Below are 15,154 nucleotides of genomic sequence, written 5' to 3' on the forward strand. Positions count from 1 at the left end.
AGTCCGGCAGGTTCGTATCTTCACTTCGGTATTTCCAGATGACTCAAGCTACTTGTGACGGTATAGCGTCGCGCAACAGCGCAATCACGACCGCTGATCGAGCATCATCACGCTTGCCCGCCACAGGGCACGTGCGCGCCCGTCAGGCGCCGGAGACAACCCGTTCACGGGCTTGTGGTCGCGCGTCTCGCCTTCCAGCCTCCAGTAGCCCATCCGCTCCTCGTTTCCCCGCCGGTAGCATCCGTGGTCGCCGGAGGCGCCTGTTTGCGCGCGGCGGCCATTAGCGATGGAGCGTGACGCAGCCGGCGCGAATGGCTCGCGTCAACAAGCGCGGCGTGGCCGGCCGTCACGGGAGGCGTTCATGGAGGCGCCCGGGAGCGGCGCGCGTCTTGGAAGCGCCCTTTTGCCGCCTCGGGCGCGCGAAACAAAGGAGAACCAGTTGGTGGTGACGACGCCGCGCGACCGTCGAGCGAGGGGCCCGCTTGCCCCCTCTCCGTCCCCCGCGCCGTGCGGCGATGAATAGCGCCGGAAAGCGGCCGCAGCTCTCGGCGCGCTCATGCCCGACACGGGGCCAGGACGGACCACAGACGCTCCCCGGACATGCTGGCGGCACGTGCGACGACGACCTGGCTGCTGCTCGCGGCGCTGCTCGGCACGCGCGGCGCGGCAGCGCTCAACGCCACCGGCATCGAGGTTCGCGGCGCCCTGCACGCGGTGAGTCTGGTTGGCCAGCGGGCGGTTCTCGCACGACCGGCGTTGGTGGAGCCCTTGCTGCTGGTGCACGGGCGCGGGTGCCATGCCTGCGGCCACCGGGCGCACGCAGTGGCACCCGCAACCTGCACCTCTTCGACGCGTACGCGGAGCCGATAAGCGACGGTGCTTGAGGTTCTCGAGTCCCAGTGGTAGACGTCCCCGTGAGTCGCACGTGCCCTTGCGGCTGCCCAGGAGCGTAGCTATAACATGCAGGACGGTTGGAACCGAACTTCTGCTGCTTATCGAACTCTTGGAGGAAGATCAGCGATAAAACGAAAATGGAACTTTACGTTGGGATTGCTACTCATGACAGGTTTTTGTTCCCAAACGTTCAGCAGCCTATAAAACATGTCGCAGTGTCACCTCTCCTGGTCCAGGACAGCTTGCCGCAATGCTGCAGGAGGAATCTGCATGGGTATTCGAAGCATTCTGTAACCCTGTTAAAAGCTACCCTTTAGGTAGCTCCTACACTCGATACTACGGAGCTTCAGTTCCAGTAATTGACAGGGCCAAACATTCGAAACGATTGACCCATGAGGCAATTCTCACCAAGTGTGATGTGGTGAAACTCACCTTACGAGTGCTGTCCTGTGAAACTCAATCCTGCATAAAAGAATGACTACGCGCTACAAATTTCACCAGCGAGCAACATTTGTAGCGCATAGTCTAAACATTCCGCTCAGCAAAATGTGAGCACCTGCTTTAAGAATGTGTTTTGTGTGTGTGTGTGTTTGGAACTAGCTAAGTAACACAAGATTATAACCATAGCCGCCCGGTACATTCATCTGAAGGTGAACAATGCAAGCAGCTTCCTCTTGTGCCGTAAAGCGCATCTGGGGAGTTCGTTTATGAAGAAGGCATTTAAGACTTGACGACTTTGCTAACGGAATAGTTTTACGATGGAAACCCCGAGACGTGGTCTGACATCGCGGCTTAAAAAAAAATACCCTCCACTTTGTACCTGCGCGCTTGCTATGGTCTTCTCTCATCAGTGCTTCCGTATCGGTGATGTGCCACGGACAGTGAAACAGAGAAGAGTTCCAATGACTGCAAAAGTAGTCCACCTCTCATAACCTGATAGGCAAAGCAAGACAGCAGTTATGCTATGGCCATTTAAAACACGGGTTTACTGCCTTGAGACGTCATCTGAGCGATTTCGTTGCGCAGCTTTTCAACTCTATGTGTCTTGCTTAGAAGCCAGACAGTGTGCGCAAGCGCATCACAAATAATTATCTTTGATTGCTGGCCAGAGGCTTCCAGAATACAACTCCTGTTTAATAGAAAGACAAAGGAAAATTCAGAAAGAATGCTAGAAGGGACAGTTACATGTAAACGAAGTTTTCAAACTGGCACGTCTTGTAATAGAGCAGTGTGTAGGCGTTACTACTATTCTAAATTTGATGTATTTGTCGCTATTATTTGTTTATCCGGAAAGGCTAATGAAAATAGAAAAATAAATGGGCACCCTTACATAAAGCAACATTTAGCCAGATCTAAGGAAGTGCGGTGCTTGCCGATAACCGTACCCCTGGGTGCTCGAAAAACTAATCCCGCTTTGGCGGGCCTGTTCGAATTTCCTCTGAACAGGCTTAGTTTGTCAGTATTGTTCTTGTGGTCTCGTGCGTACTTTTTCTTTTTTTTTAATTTTTGAGGCCAACCATTTACTTGACCACGAACCAACCGATTCCAACCGTCTCGTTGATCAGAACACTGGTCTGCTGGCTGCATTTGTCCTTACATGTACTTTTTGGGAGTGTCGAGTTTTCGAGTTCATAGCTCATGAGCTAGAAGACACGGCTGATGGAAGGGCAAAGGTACAAGCCCTCGCTGACTACTGAGGTCCGTGCACATTCGCTGCATACTGAACAGAACATTCAGTTGGCTGTACAAAAATTGTGCCAACCTTCTTTTGCGACTCTGTTGAATTGACTCAATGACAGCTATCGTGCTTTTGTTGATACACACAGAATGGCTGTTGAAGAAGAATTGAGGCTTTGTTGGGCTTTATGGAAAGTTGCTGTTGAGTTTTTCTCAACAGCCTATTGAATTCCCGTTGCATCTGATGATTATCTATTGAAAACACATAAGAAACAATACATATAATATTCACTCCACTTTCTGCTGCGCTATTGGATGGAAAAATCTTACTGCATGCAAAATACATATTGCAGCATACTTGTAGCTGATGCAAATTTCAATCCAAAAGTTATTCGTATTGTTACGCTTAAACGCCATAGTCAGACTTCTTAAATTTCCACGAAACCAATAGCGTATGCTCAACCTTCGCATGAGCGTTTAAATAACAACTCATTAACCAAATGAGAAAGAAAATACCCTTAATCACGCTAGAACAGCAAGTAACAAGTTCTCGAAGAGGGCACAAGGATACGATACAATGACACAGCTCGCTTAAACTTAGTGCGTTCATGCTTATATACCGGCTATGAAGAAGTAACCAGTCTTGGTGGTAAGTTGCCATTAGGCACAGGCTTTTAAAAGAATTTTGGCGCCATGAACGCAATTTATGGTCGGCGCAAGCCAAAAGGTTTAACTGGAAAATTCTGTTAGTTGAAGCGCATCTTTACTGTATGAACAATAAAAAAATTATAACATGCAGTCCTTGAAGACGATGTTTGAGCAGACTTCTGCTTGTCTGGAAAGTTTTTTTTCCTTGTTTAATGTTTTATGCTGACATAAACATTGCCTAAACATACTAGCTTCAAAAGTAATAATCAGCTTTGTCTTGAGTGCCCCGGTGGCAAAGCGTTTCGAATAACAGTGATGCGTTTGCCGTACGGCAATATGCATTCACAGCGCCATCTACTCAATTTGCAATGTTTTGATCATGAAGTATAATTTATTCTATTGCATTAGTACTGAATGCTTTTAATGTATTTGCGGTTCTATTGAATTCCTATCGATTCAGCAAGAAAGCAGTATGGTGTCAACAAACACGAAAATGATTTTTATAAGGGCTTTGTCATTGTCCATTCAATCTCCTTTCGCGCGCCTCTAGTTATGAATGCACATCAGAACTTATATTTCTGATCCACTGGGGCTCTGAAGCTCGAGGGTGAGCCATCAGCGCATCGACACTTGCATTGCGCCTTTCGTGTGCGTGAAATAGCTGGACGTAGCCTATAGCCTGGCACATGTTTGCTCCAGTTGTAATCTACGGCAGTGGCAACGACAGACTGTGTTTTGATTTTTTCGTTGATAATACAACGTTCAGCAGCTATGAGCGAAGCACTTGGTGAGGTAACACAGCTTTGCAATGTTGTTTAACAGAGGACACGATGAAAATCATGGCTAATGGAACGTCAGCTGTTTCAGAGCATTAAATAGTTACGTTTGAACGGAATCGAGCGATTGAACGAAAATTGCTTAGAAAGAGCTTTAGCTTTGCAAGAGAAACCAGTACTTGCAGTATCCATGTAAATTACCAGTGTTCTCAAGTATAACAGCAAAAGTACGCCGCGTCACAATGATGTTAGGACTTCGGCTACCGATAATTGCCCCAAGCGTATCCATCTATACAAATGGGGCTTGCCGGCTGGGCCTCCGTAACTAGACAAAAACGAGGCCACTCCTTTAATCGCCGAAGGCTCTACGCCGCACTGTTTCCGCGTAAATGTCGGCGCGAAATCTACGCACAAGTGAACGTTACGCAATGAACTTTATTATACGTGCAGAGCAAAGTGACACACGCTGACGAAAGAAAAAAAAACGGTGAGCTGCTGGAAACGAGGAGCATTTCCTTCCATGGAAAAATATTCGTGCTGTTAGACAAAGAATAAACTCAGGTGAAAAAATTACAAAAGTAATGCGTCACAAACGTCTGCCTGTACTTCTTGGCTTTATCACTGCACACGCTACACTTACTATAGCAATAAATTCCGTCTGTGAGCACAAGCGAAACGCAGTGCAACCCGCCACCTCTAACGGCCAAGAACGCTTTTCAGCAGCAATGAGCAAAGCACTAAACATGGCACCGGAGTAGGGCAGCTAAATGTACGAAATCTTTCGAACGCTTGTGTAAAAGCATTTCGAGCAGCTGCTAAACGATCGAGTACTAACTTCAAAAATGTCACAGAACAAACGCAGAACTAGCGAACCCGGGGTGATTATGTGGCCCTGGCAGTTGGATGGGGAAATATATCGGAGCTTTCGGCACTGCATAGCAGACCGTCCTCAAGTAATACTCAGGGCATGAAATTTGGCTATCATCTTTCTAGAGCTCGCTTCTCCCAGCTTTCTTTCAACGGCAACAAATAAGCGAAGTGCGCTATCGCTGTTATGTGTTTTCCAGGCCTCCGAAGCTGGGATTCTAACCGCAACAGCCGGGGCGGCAGCCTATCAAGCTCGAAGGATCAAAAGGGTAACTTAAGCGAAACCTGGAACAAGCCGGCCACCGTGATCGAGTTAATCACCGCTCGTTTGCCGCTGACTCGAAGTGCCCCGGATTAATGTCTATTCGAATTTCGACACTCTTATGTGAGTGCGTAGGTGCAAGTTGCGGCTGTTTAGCGAGGCATCCCCTCCTCTGTGCCTTTTTTTTTCTGTTTTATCTTCATCCAAACTTCACCTTCCAAACCAGACAGCAAAGAACGGCCATGTACACGACATAATGCTATGTAATTAGGAGGCGCAAAATAGTGGAGGCATCATGGTCGTATCTTTAATCTGCATAAACGATTCCATTCACTCACTTAATGCACGCCGGCCGTAAGACGGACCTGAGAGCTACGCTAAGGGCGCTTGACATGGAAGCTGAAATTTTGTAGCAGAAGACAAATGAGTCGAACGCAGTGTGTCTCTTCCAGTGGCGAAATCAAGTGCTTCATTATAACTTTTCTTTTTTTGTTTCCTGCTTCTTTGCTGGAAGTATTGAATCAAACCATCGAGAATAAGCCCATCCTATTTTGTTGAGCATACAAGAGGACGAGCGTCGAATGCACGTCGCAGTTCATAATTTCATATCATTGTCATCGGAGCGGTCTAGTTTTGTTGAGGTTGCAACGGAATCTGTGGTAACCAGTCGCTTCAGCGATTAAAGCATCGAGCTATGCTACGGGCAGGGGCCTTAACACCCGTCCAAAGTACAGAGCCAGATTATAGACGTGTTCAAAGGGCTACTATAACGTCCATGACAGCTACTGCACTCGCTTTTTACCAAGGCATGGACAACCAAACGCTCACGTACATGAGCTTTCCAGGGATTCTGGTCAACGTCACTACGGCACTCTACTCAGACCCGTCTCTTGACAGGCTGTAGGGCAGGCGTGTGGCCAGGATTTGTTAACGGGTGAACCAGGCAAAAGTAGGGATCCTCCTAGGCTTACGTAGCTGGCATACGGCATGTTTCGTGGCGATTTGCGGACGTTAAACGGGTGAGCAGATCCTGTCCAGTGTACTACATTGCTCTTGAGAGAGTACTTCTGAGCCTATACCACTGGGGTCCCTGTGAGAAATGCAAGGGGCACACCGAGGCTGGCACTTCCGCGATGCCTCACAAGTGGCGATGCGGGCCCGTGGCGCGAGACGAAGGTGCGTGCTGTCCGCGCGCCGTTCCACACGTCCGCGCACACCGACCTTGGGCCACTGAGACCCCTGGGCGTGTTGTCTGCGGAAAAAGAGGCGCGCGCGCGCGCGGCCGATTTCGCAAAACGCCGTCGTCGTGTGGTACGCGCACTTTCTTTGCCCACTTTCTCGAGGAAAAGTGCGGCGGCGCCGCGAGAAGGGCGCGACTACGGGTGCAGCCGTGGGCATCGAGACGTCGTCCGCCGCCGCACAGTCATGGGTCATTCTTTCTCGTGCAGGCTGCCGGGGACCTTGACAGGTACAAGACAGGTGAGTGGCGACCTTTTCTCTGTTCTGCCCCTCTCCTCTCTCTTCCTCCCCCTTCCCCCCTCTCTCGCTCTCTCTCTCTCTCTGACTTTCTCGCGGACAGCGGTACAGCTTGGCGTACCACACTGGCCGGTGGCGGTCGCCCGCGGATCCCGGCCGTAATGTCGGAAGTTTGCGAGGCTAACAAAGAAAGGAAAAGCAAGCACACACTTGCTAAATTTAACCTCCAGGGCGTACTAGCTTTCGCGAATGTCACACGTGCCACAGGTTCAACGAAGTCATCGCTCTTCGCAGGAAGGTGTTGAGAAAGCAGATGTGCTTGCTAATTGGCCATTGAAAGACGATGCGAGGGTTAGGCGGCAGGAAAGTGCAAGTAAAATGCAAATGAGGGATACGCTTGCTGCAACGAAACCTTCATTGTTTGGCTTCCGCGCGCCGAAAGCACGTCGCATTTTCTGACTTCTAAAATTTGGCATGTACTCATTCAGCAAGTGCGCGAAAATTAGGCGGAATAGTAGGTAGCGCAGTACGCAGCCAATTTTAGTTTCGTTCGAAAAGTTCAGCCATCTTGGGCACTCAGGGCAAAAGTGTCACTGTGCCGCGCAACCCACAGTGTTGAGATCAAGCTTTCTGTTGATTAACGCCCTGGCGGGTTCACTGGATAAGCTTTAACGTCTTTAATTTGCGCGGGGAAGTGGAACGATGGAAGATAACTCTTCTGTCGACCGCTTAGAAGTTCCAGAACACCCATATTCATAAGTCAATCGAATGAAAAAGTCTGTTCATGCAAGAATCGTATGGTCTGGTTTAGGTTTGTGTGGGTTTAATTCCCGAAGCAACTCAGGCTATGAGGGACGCCGTAGTGAAGGGCTCCGGAAATTTCGAGTGCTTGGGGTTGTTTAACGTGCACTGACACCGCACTGTACATGGGCCCCTAGAATCTCGCCTCCACTGAAATTCGACCGCCGCGACCGGGATCGAACCCGCGTCTTTCGAATCAGCAGCCGAGCGCCATTACCACTGAGCAACCGCGGCGGCGCAAGAATCGTATGGAGTACATGGGTTCGGGCAGTTATTGGTCCATATAACCGTGCAAGACGGCATAGTCGTCATATCATAGGAAGCAGAAAACCCGAACTGATGCTGTTCCGCTAGGCCGCGCTGCAAGGAAGACAGAGTAAACTCTACTGAAGCTCCGATCCCAGCGCCTACGCGGCTCTTTGCTTTCCCAGTAAATCTCAGATGTGCTGAACCAGAGTGGCCGCCTCAGGATTGTTCTGATGATTTGCGCTTTGCAAAGCTAGAGGCGAATCGCTGAGATTACGCCACCCAGTTGAGTGATTCGGATTTGAAACGCAAAAAAACAAAACAAAACAACTTATGTATAGTACATCCTTACTTTCAGCACTTCTATTTTTTGTTTTGTGACAGTACAAGTCTGGCTAGTTACGCGCTCGTATTGGCGGTCTTCCTTTAACAAAGGTACGAAACGTAATCAGGCATTTTATTCGCCAGCGTTTATTGCAAGTGGAATCACAACTTGCTACCGCAGACGCCTTACCACGATACCGCTCGTCCTGTCCTCTTCTCGCTCTTCAGTCCTGTCAAGTTTGCGGTTATTCCTCCTCTCCAACATGCGCTGCAGTTTTCTTAGAGCGAAAAAGAACGATACGAAAAATTTAGCACTAGAACTGTGCGTCATGGCTTATACCTCCTTTCACTGCAAGCTCAGTGACTGGGGTGGTAAAAGTGTTCCGAGAACCTTATCTCGGTGGACACCTAAACCTCGCCGGAAGGAAAGGGAGGAGGATGGGAGTGAGCGAAGACACCGTATTCACTAGACGCGCCTTTTTTCATTCCAAACCATCGAACTAAGCTCCATTAACCATTAACCAAGCTCAGTCGCACTTACTTGAAGCATCACTATACGATCCCTTCAATTGGTTGCATGGTTACTAGCCTAAGTACAATTGGCCCTGTTTGAAATTCGCGCACTGTGACGTTACGACCGTTTCGACCAATTGAAAAGCGTGACATTTCTGTCGACAACTGCTGCTTACAACGATGAGACATTAAAGGCTTCCGCCTTCAAATGCAAGTCTGCGTTCTAGAGTTGCCAAAGCTATGCAGCGGCACTCTATAGTGTCTGAAATACCAAACCCGAATGTCTGGAGGCGCCTTCAGGCGCTTGAAAAAAGCATCGTTTGAACAACAGAATGGTAGAAGTAAGCGCTTACGCAAAGTTTCAAAGCTGAGCTTCTCCACACACCCCCTCTCTAGGCGGCCCACTCCGCTTTCAAGACATAAGCTCTGGAGGCTTGCGACAGCGCTACGCTGTCTCCTTTCCGCTCCTGGCGTTCAGCCTGTCGCCGGCATCTCAGTTCGGCCGAAAACTTGAACTTACAGGAGCAGCACCTCTGCATGCGATGAAGCCCGCTTGCGGAACGTCGCACATCGGCTGTTGCTCTCCGAGTGCGTACATAATGTTATGCTTCGCCTCTAGTCTAGAACTTCCCGGCTCATGGAACTGATCTGATCTTCGAACACGCCGAACGACGAGACTATAAAGTCATTAAGATCAGACGTTCGGTCAAGTCGGTTAGGATTGACGGTAGCGGGCTCGTGGCAGACAGAAGACGCGTTGATCTACACACCAGTCATACCGGAAAGTCCCTGTCATTTCCCGACTAGCTGTAGTCACGTGTGCCCCATAGTCTAGCAAAGGCGGCGATGAGTATACATTGGCGGGACCGCAGCTTGAATGTGAGCTGCGTAAGAGCGTGCCTAGCCGGCCGCTAGAGTCAGCCCTGTCCGCCGTCATCGCGCAGCGGGCGCGTGCGACGCGACGGTGGACAGCGCCGAGGGCTGGATCCTGAGCCCCAACTACCCGAGCGACTACGCCAACTTCGGTTCGTGCACGTTCACGGTGCGCAAGCTGGCCAGTGACGTGTGCACGCTGCGGCTGACGCTGGACGACTTCGACCTGGAGGAGAGCGCCGGCTGCTTCAACGACTACCTGCTGCTGCCCGACGGCCAGAAGCTGTGCGGATCCCTGCCGCCGGACACCGTCAGTACGTGCGGGGTGTGGTGGGAACTTTACCTAGTCGCTCTGGGAGTCTGCTTTACGCCACGAAGACTTGTCGAGCACTAATTAGGCACTCGTTCTGTACACGGTAGCGGTTTAAGCTATAGTTGGCGAAACAGAGTAAGGGGTATCACAGCGCAGGAGGATCAACACACAAGAACAGGAACATGGGACGATCTGTGCTGTGTGCCCCTTATATCGTTCAGCTGTTTCAACTCTTTAGAATTTTGCTTTGCATGTGAAAACGTTCCCTAACATCCGCTTCACATGACACCAAATTGTAAGCTTATACTTCAATTGTTCGTTCAGTACTAGAATATAGCATCATTTGTTGGTTTCCGTTGAGTAACCACTGCATTTAGCGTTCAGAGAAAAGCCATTATATTCATTTATAATAAGCACCGCCGTAGCGATTCCCCAACAACACTTTTGCGCGAAGCTGGTCTTTCAACAATACAAAATAGGGCCGAATTCTTGTGACTAAAGTTTCTTTTTCTACGTTTATACGATGCATTCAAGATAGACAAAAATAAGTACTTGCCATTTTCTGACTCGGTAAACTCGAGAAGAAAGCACACCAAGCATGTTAGCGAGTACAGATTTTATAGGGACACATTCAAATTTTCGTTTTTTCCGCAAGCCATCCGAGATTGGAATACGTTGCCGAATGATGTCACTTGTAATTCTTTAGACGCTTTTTTGAAAGGATTGTCAAATCTAGAATGGAAATAAGTGCACTGTTTTGGAATTGTTTCTCTTTATTTTGTTTTCTGTGTGCGTGATTTATCGCATTGCATTGCATTGCCTTTTTCTTCTCCGAAGGTATTTTGCAACCAAGATTTTTATTTTTTTCTCTCTCTTTTATCATTCCTGCAGTAACCTGACTGTACACATGTATTTTTTTTTTGTACATAATATGTCCCTGTCCTGCAAAGGCCTCCAGGGTTAGGCTAGCGGTATGTTGTAAATAAATAAAATAAATAATAACGGGAGATAAATAGTTCTAGTATGTGGATTTATATTGAACCTCTATGAATGTGATAATATCCTCGCATTTTAAAGCCCTAAAAAAGGGAAATGCGGCGCTTTATAAGCGCCGGTGGTCTTCGTCAGTGAAGTAATTTTAAAAAAATGATTATATCTGAGTGGCCCTGAATTTTCAGCACTACTCCAGTTTGGAGGAGACTAGCCCCGCTGAACAAAATGCGGCAGAGGCAGACAAGCGGATTATTTCGTGAGACGTACAAATGTGAAGGTGACGGCTTTTGTTCGGCAAAATCGTATGGGCCCATTCTCTTCCTGGCATCCAGCTTCTTCGCATTTTCAGTGTGCAATGCAGTGAACATGCATTATGTGCGGCTTCTATACAGGTTCATCACGATCGCCTCGTATCTTAGATCACTGCATTAGCGTTAAGCATTTTTCGCGCTCTTTCAAGCGAAAATATGTACCAGCTAAGCTCATTTTTACTACTACTGTTATTTTCAGCAAAGTAATCAATCACCACGTTATCGCAAATTTTATGTGTTACTACGTTATGTAACTATCGATGGTTTCAGTCGAAAAACGTTGTGTTGGTATACAGCTACCAACTCACCGCAGTAAAGCTCTGCTCAGTTGTCAGTCTCCTAGCCTTGTTAAGGAGCTATGAATATAATAAGAACTCACGTGCTCGTTAGTGCGTCTAATGGCATGTTCCAAACGGCGATCTGGAGCAGCTCTCCGAATCCGCGAAGGAGCGTCGCGGTGCAATCAGAACGGAGGATCTGAATACAAATCGCCCATAGAAACACACCATTCAGTTTTGCGGAACAAGAAAACTTTCCCCGGAACACCAATTGGCATACGCCGTCAGGAGTAGGCTTCCTTGACAGTCTACAGATAGTCTCTCACGTCCCTACCCTTGCCTGCTAAGGATAGCAGTTTTTATTTCGAGCAGCTTCATATGTGCTGGATTATACCGCGTTTTCTGGGCTATAGTGCGCACCTGGTGTATAGTCCGCTGGGGAAAATTTCGGCCTAAATTAAGTTTTTGCTTAGATAGTCCGCACCCAGTGTATTTAGTCCGCGAGGACGAATTTCGGCTGAAATTAAGTTTCTTAGATTATCCGCTGATGCTTCAGGGAAGCAGCCCATATTTTGTTTAGGTGTTTCAGGGAAGCAGCCGACATCCGTACACTAATATTGTTTCTCTCCTGCTCGGTTCGACTGGACTGCTTGCGCACGCTCCACTCCACTGTGTGCGAATGCTGCCAGGAAAGCTCATCGTATTTTCATAGCTAACGCAACCGTTCTTCAATAAGGACTACGACGCCTCTTGTGTTATTCTTTAAGGTCTTTCGCTTGTGCTCACAAATCCAAGCTCTGAAAAGCAGCCACTCTAAGTACTGCCGGCAGCGTTTACTTGTGTATCGAAGCTTACTGCATGTCGCAGCTGATTTCGCTATGTCGCAGCCGCAGTCAGGTCCTGTTTCTTTTATTTTTACTTCTACAACCACGATAGCCTTCTTCGGATATGATAAACGATCTCAGAAAATTAAATCATGTATAGTCCGCACTCAGAAATAGCCCGCACCACGCGAAATATCAGCTTTTAAACATGCATAGTATGCGGACTGTAGGCCGCAAAATACGGTAGCACTATTTCTCGGGCTTTAGACAAGTAGGCTGAATCTGTAAGTAGTAAACATTGATATTCAGAAAGGGTACGGAAGCTGTTAAACGAACCATTGGTACCATTATTGTGCTGGTCCCATTATTATCTTACCAGCGCAATAGGATAAATTGCGAATTTGTCCGCCTTCAACCTTGGTAGCTCCTCAGCAGGCTTCGCTTATTTACCTGCGCCCTTGAAGCAACCTTGTATAGGATATGTGAAACTTTAGCGTCAAAGCACATGATTATTGTAACTAAAACGACGTCACCTTCAGGAACCCTTTGCCATGCTGCCAGTGCCTATTTTTTTACATCAGATGACCGACTCAAAAGCGCTGTAAAAGCAACAGAAAAAGAAAAGAAAAAGAGAAGGGGAGGGCGAGGGGATAGTAGGCACGCAACAACGCTCACGCCGTGCAGGTAGGTAGAGTCGCCAGCGGAAGTTTACAGGACGTGTGCTCTCGGGAAGAAAATTATTGTACTGCGTCGCGACCCAGTCGCCTGGTATTGACACCAGCGAGGGGAGCATGCACTTTTCTGGTACCTGCATGCATATCAGGGGGTTTATTTTGCTTGCCTGACTGCGCAAAAATGTATTTTTTTTTTATCGCACATTCACATACCGAAAACTTTTGCTGGTACATGTGCAGTCTTGGTCAAAAGTCCTAAAGCCACAGCGTTCCTCTGGAGCGAAATGAATGTCCCTAGAATGCTCCGTGTAGCGGATAATTAAAAACATAGCTCACGCAAGAAGCTTCTCTACATCCAGAAGAATCCCTCTGCTAGCATTTCAAGGTCCTTCGGTCTTTAATAGTGCCGTAATGGCTTTGTTATGCGGCTGAAGTGAAAAGCCTTTGGCCTTGAGACTTTTGACCAAGACTGTACATAACCAGCTAGGACTATTCGAATCCGGCTTGAGTTTTCTGACGATGTCGCCCCCGTGGCTGAGTGGTGAATCTCGCTCTGGCAGTTTCTACTAAGAGCGTTCGTATCGCCGTCCGTGAGCACCGGGAAGAATTGTACCTCGTTTCTTGACCACGCAGAGACGGTGAGCATATCGCGACGCCACAGCAGCTTCACGTTCATCTTCTCGAGCAACGAGGCCAAGACGGCGCGGGGCTTCATGATCCGGGTGGAGCAGGTGCGCGACTCGTGCTCGGACGACCTGCCGGACAGCCCGCTCTTCCCCACCGACTCGCAGTCGGACGACTTCCCGCCGCCGCTGGGGAGGCCGCAGCCGCAGTTCGGAAGCGGTGAGAGGCCCGCCGACCGGGGCGCGCCATGAATCTCTGACGCTGTTTATGATATACGCATACAGTGCTTGTCTAAAAAAAGAAAGAGAAAAATACGCAGACTGGTCTCGGTGCCGAGGCGTTGCTGTTCGCGCTGTGTGAAGGAGATGGTGAACTGCCCCACGCACGCTGTCGCCCTGTCTTCCCTTCACATTCGTGGCGACGGCATTTTTGTTGCGTTCACGTAGAGCTTAGTGCGGTAACACTGATTTTGTTAAAAGATGTGCACTCGTGAGCAACAGTGTACGGGAGCCGCCGAAATAGAAACGCTGTATATTTCCTCGCGGCTTGCGAGGGATTATGCAGCCTCGTCGTCCTCTCTTTTGTGTGTTGTTCATGTAGCGCGTTGTTGTAAAACTTAATTATCACGGGCGCGTGTATACCTCGAAATTGAGAGGGATGCTGAGTGAATGGCAGTGACAAGCGCGCGCGGTCTGTACCATTCGACACCTTGCTGGCAGCCATGCAGAAGCCGCAAGAATTTCTTTTTTTTTTTACTTTCTTTTACTCCAGCAGTATACAATGTTTTGACCGTGACAAAGCGAGAAAAACAAATGTACGGAAAGGCAGGAAGGTTAACTAGGCGACGCCCAGTATTCTACCCTACACGTGGGAAGGGGAACACAGGGAGAGAAAGAAAGGAAAAAGCGGAAGGGGAGATCAGTTACGCAGGTTTAACAGGGAACAAAAGGTACGCAGGGCGCACATTCAAAGTTTATAAGCTGGAACTCAACCCTGAGTCCTTTAACAATTTTAATAGCGCCTTCACAACTTTCCTCTGAGATGAAGGTTCAGATCAAGGCCCCACAATCTTGGCTTCTGTTCAGAAACAAGCGGCGGAGCGTTGCAGCCTGGAGGACACGCTAAAACCGAGGACAGTCGCAAAGTATAGGTGCCCAATCGTCTCATCCCACCCGAAGTTCTGCCATTGCAATTAGGTGGAAGTACGCATTCGTAAGCGCCACTCCCAGCCACAGACGACACAATAGTGCGGCACCGCAGCGGGAGAGGCCGGATGGTATATATAGTCTGTTGAAGTAAAGGGTCGAAGTGGTGCAAACGGCGCGCCGAGCATTCGGGGGTATGGCTATGACGCTGTAAAGTCACGCCTAGGATTTTGAATCTCCCATTAAGAGCCACGGTATTAACGAATTAACGAAAGGCTCCGAGCTCTTCTTCCTTGAGCGTAATGGCAACCAACACAGTTTGTTTTTTCAGCCATCGGTCAAAAAGCCAGAGTTTTTTACCATCGGCCCCGACTTTCTCCTGTTCCCGTATTACCGCCGCACCGTCGGTGAGATAAGGCAACTGCGGCGCCCGTGCGTTTCTTTCGCCATGAACAGCCGTTGGGATCAAAGCCACTGGGGCTCCTGTATGTTTACCTACACGTTTAAAACTCACCTCGCAATTGACTGAAGACCCGGCTGACGTAATTTTATCGCTCTTTGCTCACGACTTGGCACACAGCCAAAAAAACAAGGTTGTAATACCGGAGCCTAGATTCGTAGTAAAACTACAAGCA

At 48.7% G+C, this 15,154-nt stretch overlaps 1 protein-coding gene across 5 annotated transcripts in view; it reads left to right on the forward strand.

The window, feature by feature from the left end:
- Positions 1–305: 305 nt before the first annotated feature.
- LOC149353742 (dorsal-ventral patterning tolloid-like protein 1) overlaps positions 306–15,154 on the forward strand; it is a 44,284-nt gene continuing 29,435 nt past the window's right edge. Inside the window, exons 1-5 of one of the 5 annotated variants that reach the window (XM_089582759.1) lie at positions 306–714; positions 5,063–5,131; positions 6,573–6,603; positions 9,429–9,671; positions 13,384–13,593. In XM_089582759.1, the coding sequence (XP_089438885.1) occupies positions 601–714; positions 5,063–5,131; positions 6,573–6,603; positions 9,429–9,671; positions 13,384–13,593 (667 nt within the window). In that variant the 5' untranslated portion in view covers positions 306–600. The remainder of the gene's footprint in view (positions 715–5,062; positions 5,132–6,572; positions 6,604–9,428; positions 9,672–13,383; positions 13,594–15,154) is intronic. The other 4 variants (XM_089582760.1, XM_089582763.1, XM_089582761.1 and 1 more) reach the window with 4 other exon arrangements.

The sequence above is a fragment of the Amblyomma mixtum genome, chromosome 3 (genome assembly GCF_055824585.1).
Source record: "Amblyomma mixtum isolate Tamu chromosome 3, ASM5582458v1, whole genome shotgun sequence".
Taxonomy (NCBI): Eukaryota; Metazoa; Arthropoda; class Arachnida; order Ixodida; family Ixodidae; genus Amblyomma; species Amblyomma mixtum.